This window comes from Salvelinus sp. IW2-2015, linkage group LG17, assembly GCF_002910315.2.
Source record: "Salvelinus sp. IW2-2015 linkage group LG17, ASM291031v2, whole genome shotgun sequence".
Classification (NCBI taxonomy): Eukaryota; Metazoa; Chordata; class Actinopteri; order Salmoniformes; family Salmonidae; genus Salvelinus; species Salvelinus sp. IW2-2015.
Window position 1 is genome coordinate 12,910,316 of NC_036857.1, and position 24,041 is coordinate 12,934,356.

Consider the following 24,041-nt stretch of genomic DNA (forward strand, 5'->3'; position numbering starts at 1 on the left):
GTGCGGGGGATAGAGGCAGAGAGAATGACAGAGAGAGGGGCGTGTTAGTAAACCTATGATTGAATATGGCTAATCTAGAGCAAAAAGGAGATTGACAGCACACGGGCTCAACGAACACAGAGAGGGAGGGTGCGTATGTAGGAGTGCAAAGTATGCTACATCCCAAACAGTTCCGCATGGACGAAATGGGGGAGGCGGAGTTGCCAAGGCCAAGTGGATTGGATTTTAACTGCCACGCCCCCGTCGCCACTATGCGTCACAGGCCTCCCCACAATGTCGCTCTTACGGCAGGGCCAGGGGACAGCAGGGGGCCGGCCATGTTGAGATGTAGGCTACTCTCTGCTAGTGCAGTCAAAGATCAGGGGAAAGTGGATGATTGCATACAGGTCTACTGTAGGTAATTACCTATAATATGGTCTCCATTGGTACAGTAGTAGTCAGATATATTTTGTTGTTGTAGGGGAAACAGCCAACTTCCTACAACTCTACACATTTTGACAAGGGGCAAAGAAAAACATTTTATAATCTCATGCTATTCTAAACATTTTCCCATGAGGCTGAGAGAAAATGTTCCACGTTTAAAGCAAATTTCCTGCAATTGTAAACATATTGCCATTCGGCAGAGAAAATTGTGCCATTTTTTAGCTAACCTCGTGCTATTCTACACATTTAGCAATGAGGGAGAGATGAAAAATCTGCAGTTTTAATGCTAATTTCCTGCTATTCTACACATTATTTTTGTATTGTTTTTCCAGGGCCTTGTGGTATATAAAGTCCATTAGGTGTAGTCTATCATGGGATTGTAGAACTGCAGTGCTGAGGCTGTTAAGGATGGATAGGGGAGGGTTCACAAATTACACTGTACTAATCTAAAATAATTATAATCTATGCTCCCACAGCATTGACCTGACTCATTCAAATACACTACACAACTGCACCAGCCATAACCAAAATCTGTCACTCTCTTCAGTCTTTCTGCTATGCGAAATGGGGAAGAACCTATCAACAAAAGTGGTACCATATGCTGATTGAAAATGTGGCCACTACTATACAGTATAAAACAAAGGCTGGAAGAATGGGGCGTACCCTGTGTAGTGCGGTAAAGAACACTGGCATCTGGCGACTGGGACAGACATTGCAGTAGAAATGTAATTTTCTGAAGAAAAACAAAAAAAAGTAACCTTGCTGCCCTCTAGTGGCTTATTCAAGATATGCCTTGAGCTGCATCTCAATCATGTAAAATGGCCTCCTCTCCTTGTCTCCACCTCTCCAAATGCTATGACACCCGGGGTGCATCTCAATAGTCCAAGGTGGTTTCTTCTCGTTTCCTTTCCTTCATTCTCACTGACATGAAAAACTGGTTAGGTTAAAGCGGATGGAGAGGAAACGAGGAAAAGAAACCACCTTGGAATACTGAAATGCACCCCTGGTGTAATAGCATTTGCCTTTCAGTTTGACATTGCTGGGTGTAATGACTGCAATAGCCAAAACAGAAAATAATTTAAGAAAGGTAACTTATTTCAGCAAGAAATTGAAATCGTTTGAGAGAAAACTTCACTTAATCTTTAATATCACAAAATATATATAATAAACAAAAGCACAGTGACAGAAAAAAACTTTAAAAATGACGTGGTTCATTAGACAAGTTAACTCAATAAACTGACACTGACAAATAAGAGGCATACTTTAACACAGTGTAAAATAACCTTAAAGACATTCTTTTTTTTCTTTTATCTCTGGGCCTCATCTATTCTCTCCTCCAGTATTGAGCCTGTGACTAAATAATATGTACACAGGGGAGTAAACGTTGATATCCTGTCTGAAAACACACCTATCAAACAACATGTATCATTGAGCCAATTAAACAGTGTTATAGAAGAAGAAGAAAATATTATTGAGGAACCAAATTGACACAAACTACTCATGACCTGCTTTTTACTGACTGGGTTTTACTGACTGGGGTTTACTGACTGGGGTTTTACATGAAAACAATGTGCATGAAGTAAGAGGTTCTCTTCTTACACTACGAAGAAACTTACATATACTTTCTGGCTGAAAGATATCAAGAGACGAGGCCAAAAACTAAAATTCCTTTGACAACAATGTGTTGATCAGTTATTTGTTTAGATGAGGTTCTCAATTTCCTCCGTTGTCTATAGCTGAACTCCACCATTCTTGAAGTATGTCAATCGAAATTAAATGTGTGATTGAGTGTAGCCAAACTGAAATACATACTGTGCGTGATCAAATCATGTGAACATGCACTGAGAACACAAAATATTGACACCTGCTCGTCCATCAGTGGTGTAAAGTACTTAAGTAAAAATACTTTAAAAGTACTGTTTTTTGGGGGGTATCTGTACCGTACCATATATATTTTTGACAATTTCTACTTTTACTTTACTACATTCCTAAAGAAAATAATGTACTTTTTACTCCATACACTTTCCCTGAATGGGCAAGACAAAAGATTTAAGTGCCTATGAACCGGGTATGGTAGTAGGTGCCAGTCACACCGGTTTGTGTCAAGAACTGCAATGCTGCTGTGTTTTTCACACACAAAAATTTCCCATCTGTATCCAGAATGGTCCACCACCCAAAGGGCATCCAGCCAACTTGACACAACTGTAGGAAGTACTGGAGTCAACATGGGCTAGCATCCCTGTGGAACGCTTTCCATGCCCTGACTAATTGAGGCTGTTCTGAGGGCAAAAGGGGGGGTGAAACTCAATATTAGGAAGCTGTCCTTAATGTTATGTACACTCAGTGTAGATTGGCAGTGTGGCACATGGTCAGATGGGAGGGTGACGTTATCAAAAATATTAAAAACTGACTGACTGACCTACAAGATCAAAGATATACACATTGACTCAACCTGTCATGACATACTAGTCCCTTTCAGCTGTTGGTTGCAGAGTGGAGAACAGAGAACGTGAGAGAGTATACTGTGTCTAATATACAGGTCCCTAAGCTGGGGGAGGGGGGGGGGGGATCTACTAAGCTATATGGAATTGTTTTAAGAAGGTCATACCAAGGATAATTTAGCTATTTGATTAGAATTTAAAGACCCCTTGAAGTATCAAAAACTAAATAAATACCCAAATTCTTTGATGAACATTTTTTGGGGTCTTACTGCTATTAGCCCATACAAACACATTGAATAACAGATTCACGACACGGAACAGATAGGCCCCCAAAATATCAAAAGGAAGTTTGTTTTGAAGTGCCTCTCCTATATCTGAGAGATATAAGAAATATCTTATTTAACTCCATATATTTGGTTAAACAGTCTCCATATATACTTCCATTCACACTAATACGACCAGGTGAAGCTGGTTGAGAGAATGCCAAGAATGTGCAAAGCTGTCATCAAGGCAAAGGGTGCATACTTTGCAGAAACTCAAATATATTTTGATTTGTTTAACACTTTTGGTTACTACATGATTCCATGTGATATTTCATAGATTTGATGTCTTCACTATTATTCTACAATGTAGAAAATAGTAAAAATAAAGAAAAATCCTTGAATAAGTAGGTGTGTCCAAATCTTTGACTGGTACTGTATATGTTCGTGACAGTCTCACCTTTGCATAGAGGGGTCATATTAGTGTGTAGCCCAAACTGTTGGGACGCTACAGACAGAAGTTGGCAGATCATCTGTACCGACTTCAGACAAGTCTCCTGACACGTGTGGCGGGCAAAACGGAAAACACTATGGTGTTGGTGAGAGTATCCTTCCTTCACTGTTTGGACACTGCAGACCATTTTGTGAGAAGACCGATTTTCGGGATGTCTCATGATCTGACAAACACCGCTCTCTCTCTGTCACCATTCACCAGACGCGGAAGTGCGATCTAGGCCGATGCAGTGGATCTCTAGCTTAAACTGACTGATTTCTATGTTTTTTTTCAATTCAATTGGATTTCCACGGGGGCGCGGACATCAACCTTATTAAACAAGATTATGCTTTTGATGAGTTAGCCCTGGTACAGTCTTGCAGTAGCTTTTACTGCCTCACCCCACATAATAGGACCTAAATGAATACAACAATTCTCTGTCTAAACCCTTGGGAAAAACACACTAAAGCCTGGTTATATAAAAAAACTATAATCTCCCAAAAGGCATTGCAATCTATTGCACACATCCCTCAACAGGCATAGTGACAGAGGCTGGTGGTCATGAATGGGGTGAGGGAATGACAGAAAAAAGGATCAAGAGAGATTGAGAAAGAGAGAGGGGGTACGATAGAGAGCATGTGTGTAGAATCCCAGCTGTACTGAGGAAGAACAAGGAAGTGGACCTGGAGTTGAATGAAGTTTGGCTTGCACAGCAAGTCCTTAAGCACTGACCCCACCAGAGAGGGCCGGAGGCTCTTTCCCAAGACATATGAGGGTTTATGGTTTACCCTAATCATCCTTCCCCAGGGGTTTATTTCTAAACAACAATATTTCTTAGAGTGCGTACTTGATTTGACACTACTGTGACGTGTAACATCTCCCCATTCACCTTCTCCTCCACACATGGTAGGAGAACCATGTGAGCCTCCTACATTCGAGTCCTGTCCTCCTCCTGCAGTCCCATAGCTGCTCCAGAGGTACAGAGCCAGTTTGTGCCTCAAGTTAGGAGTGTTTGTGTCTCTGCACATGGCCAGCAGTAACCCCCAGTGGTCCAGTACCTGTAGGTTAGGTTGGCTGGTGCCCCTGTCCAGGCGTGTCCAGGACCAGCCTCAGGTTTGGACTGAGACTATAGCTTGACGTGGCTCAGGTCCTTGGAAAGACTGTGGAGGTAGGCCTCATGGATGGCACTGAGAAACGCTGGGTCATTCTGCACAAACACAGGAGAGAGAGGAGTTATCTTCCAGTAATTTTGGATAACAGTAGCAAACAAGTTTTCAGACTTCACACAATTTCTTCAGTTCATTGCAGATCTCTTTTAAGTAAATACGTTTGGGTAACATTTAATTTGAAGGGCACATAGAGAAGGACTTCATAACCAGTTCATGAGCATTTTAGAAATGTCAACAACCGCAAGTTGAAGTCTGCAGTATAAAACCCTGAACTTGACGAAGACTTCAAACACAAGGCTAGGGTCTGGGGCGAAAAGGCTTCAGCTCTCTCTCTACCTTGATGAGGTGGATGAGTGTGTCTTGTAACTGGATCTTGTTGTAGGAGGGTTGGGGGAGCTCCACCACCCCTGTGGCTGCGGGCGGAGGGGAGGGAGGGGCAGCTTTCCTCTGCAGTTCCGTTGTCTTGGCAACAGAATGCTGAAAGGCACTTGGTGAGAGCAGAATGGAGTGCTTTGCCCCCGTAAGTGAAGTGCCCGCCCCCGGTACCACAAGACCCGCCTTCATAGGGACAGCCTTGGATGGTCGAGAGAAAGAGAGAGGGCAGGAAGATGACATAGTAAGATTTCATTTCAACTATCAAAGCCATCTATATCGTGATAACAAAATCATACTTACTGGCTGGGTTTTTGACAGTTTCTGAGATTGAGCGAACACATCCATTTCTTTACTCTGCAGCTGAGAAAGAAGGGAGTCCTTCAGACATGACAGATTACACTAAATACGCATCACAAAAAAAGAACAGAAAAAAAGAACAGCTGGTTACCTGCACACGGCCTGTGGGCATGCTGCCCAGGGCAGCGGGCTTGGTGATTGGCTCTCTGAAGCTCTGGGGTGTGGCCAGCGGGCTGGGCAAGACGCTAGGTGCGAGGGCGGGTTTGTGGAGATCAGAGGGGCTGGGTTTCAGGTAGGCCGGTTCCTTCCCCAAGTAGGCCGACAGAGGGCCAGGGGGAGGCCCGCAAGCCTCAACCCCAGATGGCGTCACCAACAGTGGGGACACAGAGTGCTGGGGTTGGGGGTCCCCTGAAGGTCCACCGGGGAACACGGGGTAGAGGGCGTAGCCTGGGCCAGGGCCCCCTCTGGCCTCCATAAGGGAGATCAGACCAGGGGTGACGTGCCGGTTGTTTCCCCCTGGGTCTGCTGTGAGGCAGGGGGTCAGTAAGGACTGGAAGGGGATGGGTGGAGCGTAGCTCTGGGCCTGGAGGACGCTGACGGGGGCCGTGGCAGCAGGGTCTGTGGAACTCTGGGTGGGCATGGCTGGCAGCAGGCTGGCCTCCTTCGGTAGAGAACTTCCAAACAGCTCCTCCACAGTGATCTGCCTCTGGCCAGAGTGGGAGCTCTGCAAATACAGTTACCACAGTCAATATGAAACATACTTATACAGTAAACATTCAATGACAAGTAACAGTCATTTCAGTCATGTGAGAGAACACTTGTTACAGGCAGCGTGTTATCAGACAGTGCAGTCATTTCAACTAGAGTGGTACGTACCTGTTCTGGCTGTGAGGCGCTGTGAGCGTGCTCTGTAGTGTCGGCGGCTGATTTCAGCGTCTCGGTGTTCACCCTCTGCTCAGCAGTAACGGACATCTCCGTTTCCCCCGCCTGAGTCTAGTTAACACAGACATATTTATTATTTTGACATTCCTACTAGTGTGTTCAGATGAATGGAAATTGGGAGGGGTGTGTGCAATCTCAGCAATTAAAACCAAGTAAAATCACTGTGCAGCAGGACTAAGATCTAAGGAAAGAGAGTGACATAAATAGAGAGTAACTAAGACAGACAGTGAGATGTTAACCGAGTAAGAGAAACACTCTTGTCCCTTATGTGTGTGTGGTTTTTTCTGGACTGTGGTCACGTGTCCGTGTGTGGCCAGATTTCCTGGGCGATGACTTGACTGTGAAGACTGCTCCCGTCTCTCACCCTGTGGAACTCATCCTTGGCCTTGCTGAGGAGCTCCAGGATGTCAATGGAGCAGCCATTGGTCCTCCCAGGGACGTCAGCCCTCTCTGGGGAGCCCCGGTGGGTCTGCAAGGCTTCCTGCTTCACAATCCTGGAGGACAGAGACACACCAAAAGAAACACATAATGAAGATACAAACACACTAGCAAATAGTGGGAAAACACAAATACACAATACAATCTCATGTCTGTAAAGTGATAAATGGCTCCCCCAGTGGTGTGGGTGATAATAGTTTTCCTATCTGGGTTATAGGTTGTGTGTCACCGGGACATACTCACTTCACCATGAGCTGAGCGATGCGCTGGCAGTCCTTCTTATCGTAAAACCAGATGCTGTATATGCCCACTGTAGGAGGGACACCAAGACGAGAGGGAAATATGACTGACTAGAAGAGATAATGGGCGGTAGAAGGGATCACTGGAGCAGCATCCCTTAGGAAGAGGGATATTTAGTTGAAGAAAAAGTTCAGCAACTATTTTCTATGTTTTATGTTGTCATTTAGCAGACACTCTTATCCAGAGCGACTTACAGTAGTGAGTGCATACATTTTCAGACTTTTTTCAAACTGGTCCACTGTGGGAATTGAACCCACCACCCTGGCGGGTTCAACACTTTCTGAAGAAACAGTGTGTGACAGGAGTTTCCCTCGGAGGCTGGTAACCTAGCAACAGTAGTGTTTCGTGCTCTACCTGGGGATCCCTGGGACGTATAAACAGGTATCTCTCTCTAAACAGGCCACATTCACATTCTCTAACCTGTTGAAGCACTGATACAACCCTCCACTAAGGGAAGGCAGGACACAAACCTTGGAATCATGGTAAACAGAATAAGTCACCATCCCTTCACGAGTCTCAAAGACAGCCAAGAACGCCATTTCCCAGGATAGTCTTGCATTCCCCCCAGGGGCCTGCAGGCACTAGACGACTGAGGAGGAGTCACAGGGTTCCAGATAACGCTGCTCCTCTGGATGACTGGATCAGACACCTACAGAACTACCACTGAGAGCAGACGTGCTGTATCCATCCCATCCATGAGGTGGTTTCCAGGCAGCTCCGGGCCATAGAGACCCTTGGGCCTGGGAGACATATTTTCCCTCAGACTGAGCTCCTGTGCTGGGTAGAACCGCGTTAGCGTGAGGCCATGGGCGGAGGAGACCTATCAGAGGAGATGTTCCTGCTCACTGCGCACCATCAACGTGACCTCCGGCACAAGGGGAAGGCCATCTTCCAGAGAACCCTGGGATGTTGTCTGCCGAGTGCATTCAGAGGCAAGTCTGACTGGAGGGGTAGTGTGTTTAGTGTGTGTGTCAATGTCTGTTTGGTAAATTTGTATGCATTTATATCTTTGCAGGGGTGAGCCTGGACGGGGATTGAAGTGGTGGAATTATGGTTTAGGGGGCATGTGTAAATGTATGTTATTTTCCTGTATGTCTGCATGCGTTGATGTGTGTGTGTCTGCTGCACAGACAGGGTAGTGTTCTTTTCCATAGGAATAAACAGACAAATTAAATAGTAGATAGTATGGTGGGATTGCAGTAAAATACGTAACCCAATGGTCAAAGGGTCTGGAAGCTTTCAAGTTCTTTTTTGAATTCCACACAGTTTGACAGATTTTTATACATTTTTGTGGGGGAGGGTTCTATTTACCCCCTTTTATCCCCAATTTCGTGATAGCCAATTGGTGGTTACAGTCTTGTCCCATCTCTGCAACTCCCGTACGTACTCAGGAGAGGCGAAGGTTGAGAGCCATGCGTCCTCCGAAACACGACCCTGCCTACTTCTTGACACACTGCTCACTTAACCCGGATGGCAGCCGCACAAATGTGTCGAAGGAAACACTGTACAACTGGCGACCGTGTCAGCGTGCACTGCGCCCGGCCCGCCACAGGAGTCGATAGAGCGTGATGGGACAAGGACATCCCGGCCGGGCAAACCCTCCCCTAACCCGGATGTGCCCCTAACCCTGTGCCGCCTCATGGGTCTCGAACACGGATCTGTATTGACGCCTCTAGCATTAGCGTGAGGCCATGGGCGGAGGAGACCTATCAGAGGAGATGTGCCACTTCGGGAGGCCTGACAGATCTTTAATGCTTGTGTGCAAGCAGTGCTTTGCAACTTAATTCCAAAAATGTGTTTAGAAAACGTTGACAACCTTCCTTATTTATCTGGGGGAAAGTTACATAAATAGCACATTCAATGCTAAATTTAGCCTAGTAATACATAAGAKGTACACCCGCAGCTCTTTTAATGGAAATATAGTTATGGGCAGTTCCACAAAAACAGAAATCTCTGATGTCTCACTTTAAAATGTATTCCAAACAAAAAACATTTATTTATACGTTTAACAAACCATACAATGACTACTTTGAACAATTCACACAGTAAAAATAAAATAAAAATCCCTGGAAAAAATGTGCAGGATTTTAGTTTCATTCCTATCAAACTTTGTATGTGTACAGTTCTTCCTGTAAATGTTTTTTTTTTTTAAGTTTCAGTGGAAATTGTTAAAAATATTCCTTGTGCATAGAGTTGTATGGTTTGCTAAACTTTGAAATCAATGGCTTTTGTTTAGTGCACATTTTAAAGTGAAAAATGTGAGTCTCAGCATTCTTCTGTCACAATGGAATTGCCCTTATGTTTAGATAACCAACATTTTATGTTTTTATGGGTTAACTACTAATCTAAAAAGGAATTTTAACATGACCCTTCTTATTCCAACACTTTCTTCTCATCATTCCTGTAGATTAAATGCTGGATATAGAATTTAATCTTCTAGATGTGCAAGCTAGTGGCGCGCGGGTCAGCTAGTGGCGCGCGGGTCAGCTAGTGGCGCGCGGGTCAGCTAGTGGCGCGCGGGTCAGCTAGTGGCGCGCGGGTCAGCTAGTGGCGCGCGGGTCAGCTAGTGGCGCGCGGGTCAGCTAGTGGCGCGCGGGTCAGCTAGTGGCGCGCGGGTCAGCTAGTGGCGCGCGGGTCAGCTTTGTTCATTCGAACCAGCCCGCAATTGTTAATAACCCATCCGCAACCTCCCGATATATACACTACCGGTCAAAAGTTTAAGAACACCTACTCATTCAAGGATTTCTCTTAGTTGTTTTTACTATTTTCTACATTGTAGAATAATAGTGAAGACATCAAAACTATGAAATAACACATATGGAATCAAAAAAGTATTAAACAAAACAACAAACAACAACAACAATTTGATATTCTTCAAATAGCCATCCTTTGCCTTAATGACAGCTTTGCATACTCTTGGCATTCTCACAATCAGCTTCATGAGGTGGACACCTAGAACACATTTCAATGAACAGGTGTGCCTTCTTAAAAGTTAATTTTGTGGAATTTCTTTCCTTCTTAATGCGTTTGAGCCAATCAGTTATGTTGTGACAAGATAGGGGGGGTATACAGAAGATAGCCCTATTTGTTAAGACCAAGTCCATATTATGGCAAGAACAGCTCAAATAAGCTAAGGGAAACAACAGTCCATCATTACTTTAAGACATGAAGGTCAGTCAATACAGAACATGAAGAACTTTGAACGCTTCTTCAAGTGCAGTCGCAAAAATCATCAAGCGCTATGATGAAACTGTCTATCATGATGACCGCCACAGGAAAGGAAGACCCAGAGTTACCTCTGCTGCAGAGGATAAGTTCATTAGAGTTACCAGCCTCAGAAATTGCAGCCCAAATAAATGCTTCAGAGTTCAAGTAACAGACACATCTCAACATCAACTGTTCAGAATAGAGGTCGACTGATTAATCGGAATGGCCGATTAATTAGGGCCGATTTCAAGTTTTCATAACAATCGGAAATCGGTATTTTTGGACACTGATTTGGCCATTTTTTTTTACACCTTTATTTAACTAGGCAAGTCAGTTAAGAACACGTTCTTATTTTCAATGACGGCCTAGGAACGGTGGGTTAACTGCCTTGTTCAGGGGCAGAACGACAGACTTATACCTTGTCAGCTCGGGGACTCGTTTTTGCAACCTTCCGGTTACTAGTCCAACGCTCTAACCACCTGCCTTACTACCTGTTACGCGAGGGCAGCAAGAAGCCACGATAAGTTGGTAGCTAGCATTAAACGTATAAAAAACAAATCAATCAATCTTCACCTAATCACTAGTTAACTACACATGGTTGATGATATTACTAGTTTATCTAGCGTGTCCTGCGTTGCATATAATCGATGCGGTACCTGTTCATTTCTCATCGAATCACAGCCTACTTCGCCAAACGGGTGATGATTTAGCACTGTCGTTGCACCAAACCTAACGATAAACATCAATGCCTTTCTTTAAATCAATACACAAGTATATATTTTTATACCTGCATATTTAGTTAATATTGCCTGCTAACATGAATTTCTTATAATTAGGGAAATTGTGTCAGTTCTCTTTCGTTCCGTGCAAGCAGTCAGGGTATATGCAGCAGTTTGGGCCGCCTGGCTCGTTGCGAACTGTGTGAAATCCATTTATTCCTAACACAGACCGTAATTAATTTGCCAGAATTGTACATAATTATGACATAACATTGAAGGTTGTACAATGTAACAGCAATATTTAGACTTAGGGATGCCACCCGTTAGATAAAATACGGAACGGTTACGTATTTCACTGAAAGAATAAACGTTTTGTTTTCGAAATTATAGTTTCCGGATTCGACCATATTAATGACCAAAGGCTCGTATTTCTGTGTGTTATTATGTTATAATTAAGTCTATGATTTGATAGAGCAGTCTGACTGAGCGATGGTAGGCAGCAGGCTCGTAAGCATTCATTCAAACAGCACTTTCGTGCGTTTGCCAGCAGCTCTTCGCAATGCTTCAAGCATTGAGCTGTATATGACTTCAAGCCTATCAACTCCCGAGATTAGGCTGGTGTAACCGATGTGAAATGGCTAGCTACTTAGTGGGGTGCGTGCTAATAGCGTTTCAATCGGTGACGTCACTCGCTCTGAGACTTGGAGTAGCTGTTCCCCTTGCTCTGCAAGGGCCGCGGCTTTTGTGGAGCGATGGGTAACGATGCTTCGAGGGTGGCTGCTGTCGATGTGTTCCTGGTTCGAGCCCAGGTAGGGCCGAGGAGAGAGACGGAAGCTATACTGTTACACTGGCAATACTAAAGTGCCTATAAGAACATCCAATAGTCAAAGGTATATGAAATACAAATGGTAGAGAGAGAAATAGTCCTATAATAACTACAACCTAAAATTTCTTACTTGGGAATATTGAAGACTCATGTTAAAAGGAACCACCAGCTTTCATATGTTCTCATGTTCTGAGCAAGGAACTTAAACGTTAGCTTTTTTACATGGCACATATTGCACTTTTACTTTCTCCAACAGTTTGTTTTTGCATTATTTAAACCAAATTGAACATGTTTGAGGCTAAATTGATTTTATTGATGTATTATATTAAGTTAAAATAAGTGTTCATTCAGTATTGTTGTAATTGTCATTATTATTGCTTTTTTTGGTCCTCCAATAATCGGGATCGGCATTGAAAAATCCTAATCAGTCGACTTCTAGTTCAGAGGAGACTGTGAATCAGGCCTTCAGGGTCGAAATGCTGCAAAGAAACAACTACTAAAGGACACCAATAATAAGAGACATGCTTGGGCCAAGAAACACGAGCAATGGACAATAGACCGGTGGAAATTTGACCTTTGGTCTGGAGTCCAAATTGGAGATTTTTGGTTCCAACCGCCGTGTCTTTGTGAGACGCGGTGTGGGTGAACGGATGATCTCCACATGTGTATTTCCAACTGTAAATCATGGAGGAGGTGGTGATATGGTGTGGGGTGCTTTGCTGGTGACACTGATTTATTTAGAATTCAAGGCATTCCGCAGCGATACGCCATTCCATCTGGTTTGGGCTTAGTAGGACTATCATGTGTTTTTCAACAGGACAATGACCCAACACACCTCCAGGCTGTGTAAGGGCTATTTTACCAAGGAGAGTGATGGAGTACTCCATCAGATAACCTGGCCTCCACAATCCCCCGACCTCAACCAAATTGAGATGGTTTGGGATGAGTCAGACCGCAAGTGAAGGAAAAGCAGCCAGTGCTCAGCATATGTGGGAACTCCTTCAAGACTGTTGGAAAATAATTCCAGGTGAAGCTGATTGAGAGAATGCCAAGAGTGTCCAAAGCTGTCATCAAGGCAAAGGGTGGCTATTTGAAGAATCTCAAATATAAAATGTATTTTGATTAGTTTAACCCTCTTTGGGTTACTACATTATTCCATATGTGTTATTTCATAGTTTTGAGTTCTTCACTATTATTCTACAATGTAGAAAATAGTAAAATAAAGAAAAACCCTTGAATGAGTAGGTGTTAACTTTTGACCAGGTAGTGTATGTGATAAAGTGAACATCTGAGGCCTGTACCCAACCCTAGCCCAATTTTTGGACAGGTGGTCATGGATTTTTTGTTGTTGTCTGATTTAGATATGTTTCGTCTTATAATTTCTGACATTTTGGTAATCCATTTGTAAGTCAACTTGTCTATAATTAGATACATGTAGCTTCTCTTTTGTCATTATATGTTACCCAAGAAGACTAAATAAACCCTTACTCAACCAAATAATGTAATTGATCGACAGAATGAATGCTTCAATATAGTTGACATCGGTGAAGTTCTCTCTTTCATCTTTCATGGAGCAAAGCCATTTTACGGACTGGGGAAAAAATACAATAAAGCAACAAAAACAAACAAAAAGAAATTGTTCAAAATGTCCAAAAGAAAGCTGTGAAAACAACCCAACGTGTTTCTGATAAGATTTCAGTTTGGCTTCGGTGCATATATTTGATGTGGTTGAAACACTATAAGATTTTATGATGAAGACAGCACCTCCACAGATGGTATCTAACTGAGCATTGCATTCTCTCAAGATGCAGAAAGAAATAAATCACATTTCTCCACTCCTGTTCCCAAGTCCAAATTTAGCCTACATTTGGTATATAAATTGACTGCAAGAAATGCTGTTATTCCAGATGAGCAATATTTTTTCATGATGCATTTGCCGATGTTCAAAACGTATAAATAAAAGCATCCACTGGGAAAGTCAATACAAGTAGGCCCTTCATATATACATTTGTTACTCATTTCAGGAAACTAGGTGTATGTCACCCTTCACAAGAGCCATTTGAACGTAAAAAAAATATTTTTTTATCAAAATGCGTTTTTTGGCAGAAATGCCTTCTGGAACATGTGAACTTTCATGTGTCTTAATAACAAACTTGTACGCCATCTGTAAATACGAAGCCACTCCTCATTAAAAAGGCACATGACAGCCCGCTTGGAGTTCGCCAAAAGGCACCTAAAGACTCTCTGACCATGAGAAACAAGATTCTCTGGTCTGATGAAACCAAGATTGAACTCTTTTGCCTGAATGTCAAGAATCATGACTAGAGGAAACCTGGAACCATCCCCACAGAAAAAGCATGGTGGTGGCAGCAACATGCTTTGGGGATGTTTTTCAGCGGCAGGGACTGGGAGACTAGTCAGGATCGAGGGAAACATGAACGGAGAAAAGTACAGAGAGATCCTTGATGAAAACCTGCTCCAGAGCGCTCAGGTCCTCAGACTGGGGCGAAGGTTCACCTTCCAACAACGACCCTAAGCACACAGCCAAGACAACACAGGAATGGCTTCGAGACAAGTCTCTGGAATGTCCTTGAGTGGCCCAGCCAGAGCCCAGACTTGAATCCGATCGAACATCTCTGGCGAGATCTGAAAATAGCTGTGCATTAACGCTACCCAACCAACCTGACAGAGCTTGAGTGGATCTGCAGAGAAGAATGGGAGAAAATCCCCAAATACAGGTGTGCCAAAATTCTAAAATCCTGGTTTAGCTTTGTCATTATGGGGTATTGTGTGTAGATTGATGAGGGGGAAAAAACAATTTAATCAATTGTAGAATAAGTCTGCATTGTAACAAAATGTGGAAAAAGTCAAGGGGTCTGAATACTTTCTGAATGCACTGTAAGCTATGCGCAGGACTTCGTTCAATTTATCGAATCAGTTATTGTTTTATTGCTCAAGCTGCGAGTAACACCTGTCAAACTCAGACATTTCTCTCAAAACACAGGGATGTCGATTCGCACGGGACTAGTATTAACAGAGGACTTTGCCAAAAAAAACAGTAGGTTATTCTGGTTAGTCAATGTCCAGACAGTTTCGCTTTAACTCATCTAAACAGTAGGCTACAGTTCCCTTGACATGCCATAGGCCTATTTGAAGTCCTGTCTTGTCAAATTTGCATAGCGCCTCACAATCATCACACATAACATCGCTGACACTGCTATCATCCTCTTTTACCACTTCAACAAATCTTTCCTACACATGACTTTACTGGCCCTCCCTTGTCTTTATTTTCATCTCTCCATTCACAGATTTTGTCTTAATGAATTAAAGTTCGACAATATCGTTTTTGCGTACATTTTTTATGCCCTTCCCAAAAGCATTATTTGGCGATTGGCTTTGCAGGCTATTTGGCACATGTACAGTTAAACCCTAAAGTTTAGGTTCATGCAGTAATACCAGATAGCCTAAAAAAATTACAATAAATAAATGCAATGTAGCCTATATAAATTGCACAATAATTATACATTTAAGTTATTGTTTCTCTTTATTCAACACGCCTGCCACCCACCCGCCCTCCAGCCACACGATATAACCACGTGGACTGCGGATTATGAGTCAACCCGCACATCACTAGTGCAGGCTACATGGTATGGACAGTAACAAGAAAAAAAATTGCTCTATCTTTAAGTTATTGCAAAGCAGCCAATGGGGTAGAAATCTCAGACTGACTAGTGGACTATTATGGAATAGCCTACTCACAGTTAGCATTCCTGTACAGCAGGAAGGGGTCTTGGAGCTGAAACTCAAGGTCTTTGTTGATGGGCTCCACCAGATTCTCTGTGCTCAGGCGATTCATGATGGTGAAGCCATGATGAGGGGATGCACACCTGTGGACAGGTTATTGGAGAGCAATGGAGAAAGACTATTAGGCTAAATGTGTTTGTCACAAAAAAGAAAGAAATAAAAGCAAAAGAGTGTTGAAGTTGAAAAGAGCAACAGGGAGGGTGGAGGTGAGAAGAAGAGCTCAATTAGGGAAGCTTAGACATGAGAACAGGTGGTGAGACAACAACCACAGGTTAAGAAGGGGGTCATAAGGTGAATGCACCAATTTGTAAGTCGCTCTGGATAAGAGCGTCTGCTAAATGACTTAAATGTAATGTAAATGTTAGGCTCTAGTTAGCTAGCTAAGTATCGTTGCAAGTGTCCCCTTCAAAAAAGGTCACCATAAAAATAAATTACCTGGCATAAACAAATAAGGTGCCTTCAATTTCGGTCTTTTCCTGAAATGGAAATAATGCAGAAAAATTACAACTTGAACTTGCTGAACACGAATCGATCATCATGTAAAAGAAGAAGAATCACAACAAGCAAAATTTAGTCGATATTTGGTCTGGGTGCTTTCAGTTCATTAAACGTTCTATGAGCTGAAAGGGTGCAAGCTGCCACCAGGAAGGTGTTGTTTAAACAGGTATAAAGAAAAGTTTGACGATTTACTGCCACATGCAATTATGGAATGTTTGCTCAGGAGTATATTTCATTGGCTGATCCCCCCAGATGACCTGGATGGAATTATGTGATCCTTCCTTAACTAATAAGAAGTCCCACCCAGTTGATTACTTCAAAAAGGTGAAGTCCTCATTGGCGCTGCCCATGCTAAAACAGGCTTTTGGGCACTATCATTGGTCGTGTCCCCCTGCTCAGACGTTACATGCATCAACCAATGGTTGCGTGCCACGTCATTGACTGACAGATTGCTATAACATATGTGGTTAGCTGATGCGTTAAATACCTATCCAGGCGTTGTAAGATCCGGCAGGCATCAGCAACGCCTGGGCAGAGGAACGTGCCCCTGCTCTTGGGTTGTGACCGTTTGTATTTGAGACCACACAAACTGATTGTTCAGAACAGCACAGTTTCCATGGAATCAAACTTTGCACACCGTTGTGGCCTTCTGAACGTGGCCCTGATGTCTAGCTGGCTAGTTTACAGCGTTAGTACTAGTGGTACCCAGGGCTCTAAAAGATGTTGCTATGCACCCAGGAGTTTTATTTTGGGGGCACTGTGCAACTAGGATAACAACCTCCGAGATAATAATCGTTGTCATGTTGATAAGGCTTTGCTGTACCGTTGTTTGAGTGCCCTAGAGAAAAAAACGAGTGCAGATTCGATAGTGTCATGGTTGCACCATTACTACAGCGAAAACGGCTTGATTGTAGCCCAACCAGGTTGTAAAAAAACTCTGTTCCTTTCAATTGGACTGGCTTTCAGACCTATCAATCACTCATTCCAACCAATCAGGGAACTTGAACACGCTCCAACCCTACACACCTTATTTTAAAGCGTGTTTTTCCGTCTTTAGAAAGAAGAACTGTTTGATGCTGACAGACTTCACATGCTGCCTTTCTACTGAAGTGCTCTTCGTCCATTGGCAATTGAGTGTTGGGAAAGTTAATGTGCTAATAGGGGGTGCAATAGTAGTGAGTTATGGTTACCTTATTGTGCAAAGTAACTGTGTAGATACATTTGCAAGTAAGAAGTTAGTATTGTTTGCTAGTGCTCGGCTAATGTTAGCTCTACTGTTTATTTAAATGTGCCCCAACCAAGTAAGAAATTAGAGTTCTCCCTCTCTGGCTGTATATTCTTCATGTAGATGCTATACTATTGTATTCATTGATATGTTTATATTATGACCGTTTTCTTATCTGCTTATTGTTGTATTGCATGTATATTTATTTAGTGTACTCTGAATCTTAATGATTGGCGACAGGCAGCCTAGTGGTTAGAGCGTTGGGCCAGTAACCGAAAGGTTGCTAGATCAAATCCCTGAGCTGACAAGGTGGTGACAAAGTGTAGTGAAGTTCTGATAGGACAACACTATAGTGTGCAGATTTTAGTGAATCAGCATTCGGTACTAGCGGGTGAGGGCATTCAAAGCTGACCACTCAGACAAATTCCGGAAAGACATTTTTACATGGTCCTTCATATCTCCCGGATTCTGGCCTGCTATAGCTGAGATGTTGAGGTACCCCACCTCAGCCCACAACTCCACACAAAGCCGCCACGCACCCGAGGATGAGCTGCGAGGCCTTACACCCCTCTCTCATCCAAGATATTTCAAGCCCTGCTCCAGGCTTCCTCAGTGGCCATGGAGTGACCACACCCTCTCTAGTTGGGAGCTGCAGAGGGACTACGAGGAGCTGCTCTATGAAAGGGAAGAGATCAGGAGGGCGTACTCTAGGCCCACCCGGCAATAGGCACAGGAGCGCCAGGTCCGCTTCTGCTCTCCAGAGAGGCCCAGCTCCCCATCAGATGAAGACAACTCCAGAGAGCACAGACCAGCACACAAAAGGTCTGCACCCGCCTCAGCAAGAGCTTTGACTAGCCATTGTTAAGGAGACCCCCACTCCAATCGTGGAGCCACAGCCAGCCGCTGCCATGGGGCCCGTTCTGGTGGCGGGGTCATCCTGTCCTACCAGTGGGGATCCCCGACTGTCTGCTGCCCTGGAACCTTCTACCACCAAGGCAGCAGTTGATTCTTCGACCACTCCTAGGATGGAGCATCAGCCTGCAGATAACGCGAATGTCAAGTGCAGCCAGGACGTTGGGGCTTCTCCAGCCCTGCCTGCCAGTACCGTGCTAGTTCTGGGTCAGAGTCCCGTCCCCTTCCCGGTAAGGTCAGAGTCCCCTTTGAGTGTCCAGGCTTTGAGTGTCCTGCCCCTCAAGTAGGTCCAGTGTATCCGGCCCCCGCGGTATGTCTAGAGTTCCCTGCCTTTCTGGAAGGTCCAGACTATCCTGGGTTGTTAGCTGCCCCGTTTGCAAGTCTGCAGTCTCCTGCCCAGTTCGGATTGCAGCCGCCTGCCTTAGTTGGTATTAGCAATGCAAATTTCGGCCAATTTTGTTGCCGACTAACTGACCCTCATTTACCGGTCAACAAACTGTTACATTTTTCCCAAACAGTAAAATGACGTGACCAACAGAAAATACTATATAATGACGAGATACTTATGTTTCCACCCTAACAATGGGAGTCTTCCCAAGGCGGGAAGGCAGGCGACAAGCTTAGGCCTAAAATAAGCCTATAGAAACACATTGGGCTTATTTCGGAGAGATTTTGGTGAGAGTGAAACCTTCCTCTTCACCTCTTTCTCTCTGATACTATGCATGCATACATGGACCAGACATTTTTCATTAAGTCCTTAATGGAAACATGCAACAAAAGCAGTCCTATCTTCTTACAGTAAAAAGGCTATAGCCTGTTATTGAACATGCAACTCCTGTAACGAAGCAGCTAATAAAACATCATTTTCAAACATTTGCCAAAATGCAATTTGTGGTAAACACTGTTCTAAACAGCACACCTAATACAAGCAGTTCCATATGTGACAGAGATGAACACTGTTAGAAACTCAGAAAGAGGGGGAATCTAATAGCAACAACTATGTTGGGTTGCTAATATGACTAGAATTGTGCCTTTGGATTCTGGACAAAGGTGATATGAAAACCAATAGAACAGGAGAAAAATGCTGGTTAATTGCATGAGGAAGTTTTTATAAAAGAATTGCCTCCAAGTTTCTATGGATGGATTTTCACAAAGTTAATTTGAAGCAAGGTAAGACATGCCTCATTATTTGAAGTAAAGTAAAACGTTCAGGTTTCAAACACTTCTACTGCCTCAAGCTCACATTGCAAAGTAGTCAAGTGGTGGGTGACGTGCTGATAGTTAACGGTAGGCAGGCTAAGGGTGCAACCCTATGCAGCCGAATGGGAGGCGCGCCTTAATTTACCAGTCGAGATTGATAAATAAAAATAACTCCTTTTAAATCGTTGCCACCAACGTTTGTAACACTATAGCGAGCAGATCTTAGTACTAGCGGGTGAGGGCATTCAAAGCCGACCGCTCAGACGAGCTCCAGCTAGCCGTTTTTACACAGATCTGAACCATATTACCGGCGCACTTTTTTTTCTTCCTATAACGGTGATCCGTGACAGCATTTTAAATTCATAAAACATGTTTTTTTTTTTTTTTTTTTTTTTGGTATTTCAACTTTACCAGTATATCCAAACATTTTGGGGCACAGAAAGAAAGGAAAATGGATAGCTTCTTCAGGAGATCAATGATCACATGGTGTTTTCAAGACAACTGGTAACTCGGGAAAAGTATGAGGTCAAATCATGACGTCAGTTATCTTCTGGTAGGAGCTCTACATGTGTAATGATCAAGCTGTTTAATCAGCTCATTGATATCTCACCCGTCAGGTGGATGGATTATCTTGGCAAAAGAGAAATGCTCACAAATTTGTGCACACATTGACAAATAAGCTTTTTGTGCTTATGGAACATTTCTGGGATCTTTTATTTCAGCTCATGAAACTAACACTTTGCCTGTTGCGTGTATATTATTGGTCAGTGTTGCTAGTATAACATGACTAGCTGAAGTGGCATGCTAACGACGTAACGAACTAGCCCAGATAACTAGCTAACACTTAGCAACTTAACTAGCTAAGTAGCGAAGTTAGTAACCCAACTAACGTTACAACAAAAGACTCGCATACTATTTTATGACTCGCAAACTATATTTGTTACAGAATCCCACAGGGACACGCTTGATATAGTTCGCTAACTAGTATGTTACTGTACTAGATTGCTAATAATAAACTAAATCAGATATGGTAAAGTTAGCTCGCTAGTTAACGTTACGTAGCTGCTATCGCGCTAACTACCTTCAATAAACAGAAGAAACCGGCGAGCTTACCCATTCATTTGCTTTGGAATTAAAGGTGTACAGTGCTACCTGTCCGGTAACATCGAGGAGTTTGTTGATATACGGATCTTGTTGTTGTAGAGCTGCTAGGCTCATTTTACTGGCGGTCTCCATCTTGAATACAATGCTTACCGCACGGACCAACTTCTATGAACACTCCATTTCCAGTGTCCGCGGGTGGTGCACGTCGGTAGTCATGGACCGAATGTCTTATCGTTCCGCCTCACTTTTTGTTTCACAATTATTTGAAGTGAATAATTATTGCTTTTTCACGAGTAGGTTACAATGAATTTTAGAGGTTGCTATTTTGCTATGGCCTGTCTATCCATGTAGGCCAGGGATGGGAAACTGGCGGTCCGTGGCCCCCCTTCAGTCGGGATCTCAATTTACTATTGAGTTGGAATAATAGAATACACAAGGTGTAATTTCTAAATTTGGTTGTGCATCAGCCCATGTCAGCAAAATTTTGGGGGGATTGCAAAATGAGTCTAGCAGCCAGCTATCTAAACTTGTAGTAAGCATGGTCGAATTACCAACCAGGGTGGGGCCCATTGATCACTAGTTATCATATTAAAAACTGCCAACATTTGCCTCCACCCTATGGATAAAAGTGTTGAATTTTTGGAAATTAGTTATACAATTGCAAAATATATTCTCTCCGCCCCATGGCAAACAACGTAATGAATAAAAATATATTCAATTTTTTTTGTGATCAAATTGTGTTTCAATCAGTGGTGTAAAGTACAAAAAAATACTTGAAAGTACTACTAAAGTAGTTTTTTGGGGGTATCTTTGCTTTACTGTTTATATTTTTGACAACTTTTACTTCACTACAATCCTAAAGAAAATTATGTCGTTTTTACTCCATACATTTTCCCTGACACACAAAAGTACTCATTACATCTTGAATGCAAAGCAGGACAGGAAAACTGTCTAATTCACACACTTATCAAGAGAACATCGCTGGTCATCACTACTGGGGGCCGGAGAGGATGGCTGCCGTTTTATTGGCTCTTAACCAACTTTGCTAATTTGTTCGTTTTTTTGCATTGTGTGTAACTTATTTTGTACATAAAGTTGCTGCTACCGTCTCGTGTGACCGAAAAAAGCTTCTGGACATCAGAACAGCAATTACTCACTTTGAATTGGATGAATCATTTTTCTTTAATAATTCGAATGAGAGGAATTTACTCCAGACACCCATTTGCAAGAGAAAGAGACGGAAGAGGTATCGCGGAAGGAGATCGGGGTACCTTGTGAGGATCCGACGACTAGTGGCTAATCTGCCTTTGACATTGGTCCTATTGGCCAATGTACAATCTCTGGATAATAAATTGGAAGAACTAAAAGCACGTATGTTCTACCAACGGGACATTTTTTTTTAAATATCTTATGTTTCACCGAGTCGTGGCTGAACGACGACATGAATAACACACAGCTGGCGGGTTATACACTGTATCGGCAGGATAGAACAGCAGCCTCTGGTAAGATAAGGGGTGAGGGTCTATGTATATTTGTAAACAACAGCTGGTGCATGATATTTAAGTAAGTCTCAAGGTTTTGCTTGCCTGAGGTAGAGTATCTCATGATAAGCTGTAGACCACACTATCTACCTAGAGAGTTTTCATCTGTATTTTTCGTAGCTTTCTACATACCACCACAGACCGATGCTGGCACTAAGACCACACTCAATGAGCTGTATACCGCCATAAGCAAACAGGAAAACTCTCATCCAGAGGCGGCGCTCCTAGTGGCCAGGGACTTTAATGCAGGGAAACTTAAATCCGTTTTACCTCATTTCTACCAGCATGTTAAATGTGCAACCAGAGGGAAAACACTCTAGACCACCTTTACTCCACACACAGAGACGCGTACAAAGCTCTCCCTCGCCCTCCATTTGACAAATCTGATCATAATTCTATTCTCCTCATTCCTGCTAACAAGCAAAAATTAAAGCAGGAAGCACCAGTGACTTGGTCAATAAAGTGGTCAGATGAAGCAGATGCTAAGCTACAGGACTGTTTTGCTAGCACAGACTGGAATATGTTCCAGGATTCTTCCGATGGCATTGAGGAGTACACCACATCAGTCACTGGCTTCATCAATAAGTGCATTGATGACGTTATACCCACAGTGACGTACGTACATACCCCAACTAGATGGCATGGATTACAGGCAACTGAGCTAAAGGGTAGAGCTGCCGATTTCAAGGAGTGGGACTCTATTCCGGAATCTTATAAGAAATCCTGCTATGCCGAACCATCAAACAGGCAAAGAATCAATACAGGACTAAGATCAAATTGTACTACACCGGCTCCGATGCTCGTCGGACGTGGCAGGGCTTGCAAACTATTACAGACTATAAAGAGAAGCACGGCCGAGAGCTGCCCAGTGACACGAGCCTACCAGAGGAGCTAAATTACTTCTATGCTCGCTTCGAGGCAAGTAACACTGAAACATGCATGAGAGCATCAGCTGTTCCGGACGACTGTGTAATCACGCTCTCTGCAGCCGATGTGAATAACTTTCACAAGGCCAGGATGTATACTCTGAGCATGCGCTGACCAACTGGCAAGTGTCTTCACTGACATTTTCAACCTCTCCCGGTCTGAGTCTATAATACCAACATGTTTCAAGCAGACCACCATAGTCTCTGTGCCCAAGAACACTAAGATAACCTGCCTAAATGACTACCGACCCATGGCACTCACATCTGTAGCCATGTAGCTCACATCTGTAGCATTGAAAGGCTGGTCATGGCTCACATCCAACACCATTATCCCAGAAACCCTAGACCCACTCCAATTTGCATACCGCCCCAACAGATCCAAAGATGATGCAATCTCTATTGCACTCCACACTCCCCTTTCACACTAGGACAAAAGGAACACCTACATGTGAATGCTAGTTATTGACTACAGTTCAGTGTTCAACACCATAGTTCCCTCAAAGCTCATCACTAAGCTAAGGACCCTGGGACTAAACACCTCCCTCTGCAACTGGATCCTGGACTTCCTGACGGGCCGCCCCCAGGTGGTAAGGGTAGGTAACAACACATCCGCCACACTGATCCTCAATACGGGGCCCCTCAGGGGTGCGTGCTCAGTCCCCTTCTGTACTCCCTGTTCACTCATGACTGCACCATCATTAAGTTTGCAGATAACACAACAGTGGTAGGCCTGATCACCGACAACGATGAGACAGTCTACAGGGAGGTCAGATACCTGACCGTGTGATGCAAGGACAACAACCTCTCCCTCAACGTGATCAAGACAAAGGAGATGATTGTGGGCTACAGGAAAAGGAGGACCGAGCACGCCCCAATTCTCATCGACAGGGTTGTAGTGGAGCAGGTTGAGAGCTTCAAGTTCCTTGGCGTCCACATCACCA

The 24,041-nt window shown here is 43.5% G+C and overlaps 1 protein-coding gene across 2 annotated transcripts; it reads right to left on the reverse strand.

The window, feature by feature from the left end:
- Positions 1-1,537: 1,537 nt before the first annotated feature.
- LOC111977103 (mRNA-decapping enzyme 1A) lies at positions 1,538-20,834 on the reverse strand. Of its 2 annotated transcripts, XM_024006413.3 has the most exons (10): positions 20,643-20,834; positions 16,130-16,170; positions 15,650-15,777; positions 7,082-7,148; positions 6,765-6,894; positions 6,335-6,451; positions 5,610-6,182; positions 5,462-5,521; positions 5,123-5,359; positions 1,538-4,824 (listed from the first exon to the last, which is right to left on the reverse strand). In XM_024006413.3, exons 1-10 carry the CDS (start codon positions 20,763-20,765, stop codon positions 4,744-4,746), a joined length of 1,557 nt encoding a protein of 518 aa, XP_023862181.1. In that variant the 5' UTR covers positions 20,766-20,834; the 3' UTR covers positions 1,538-4,743. The 2 variants fall into 2 exon arrangements, with proteins under 2 accessions (XP_023862181.1, XP_023862182.1); XM_024006414.3 differs by lacking the exon at positions 16,130-16,170 and having other exon boundaries at positions 20,643-20,736.
- Positions 20,835-24,041: the final 3,207 nt, after the last annotated feature.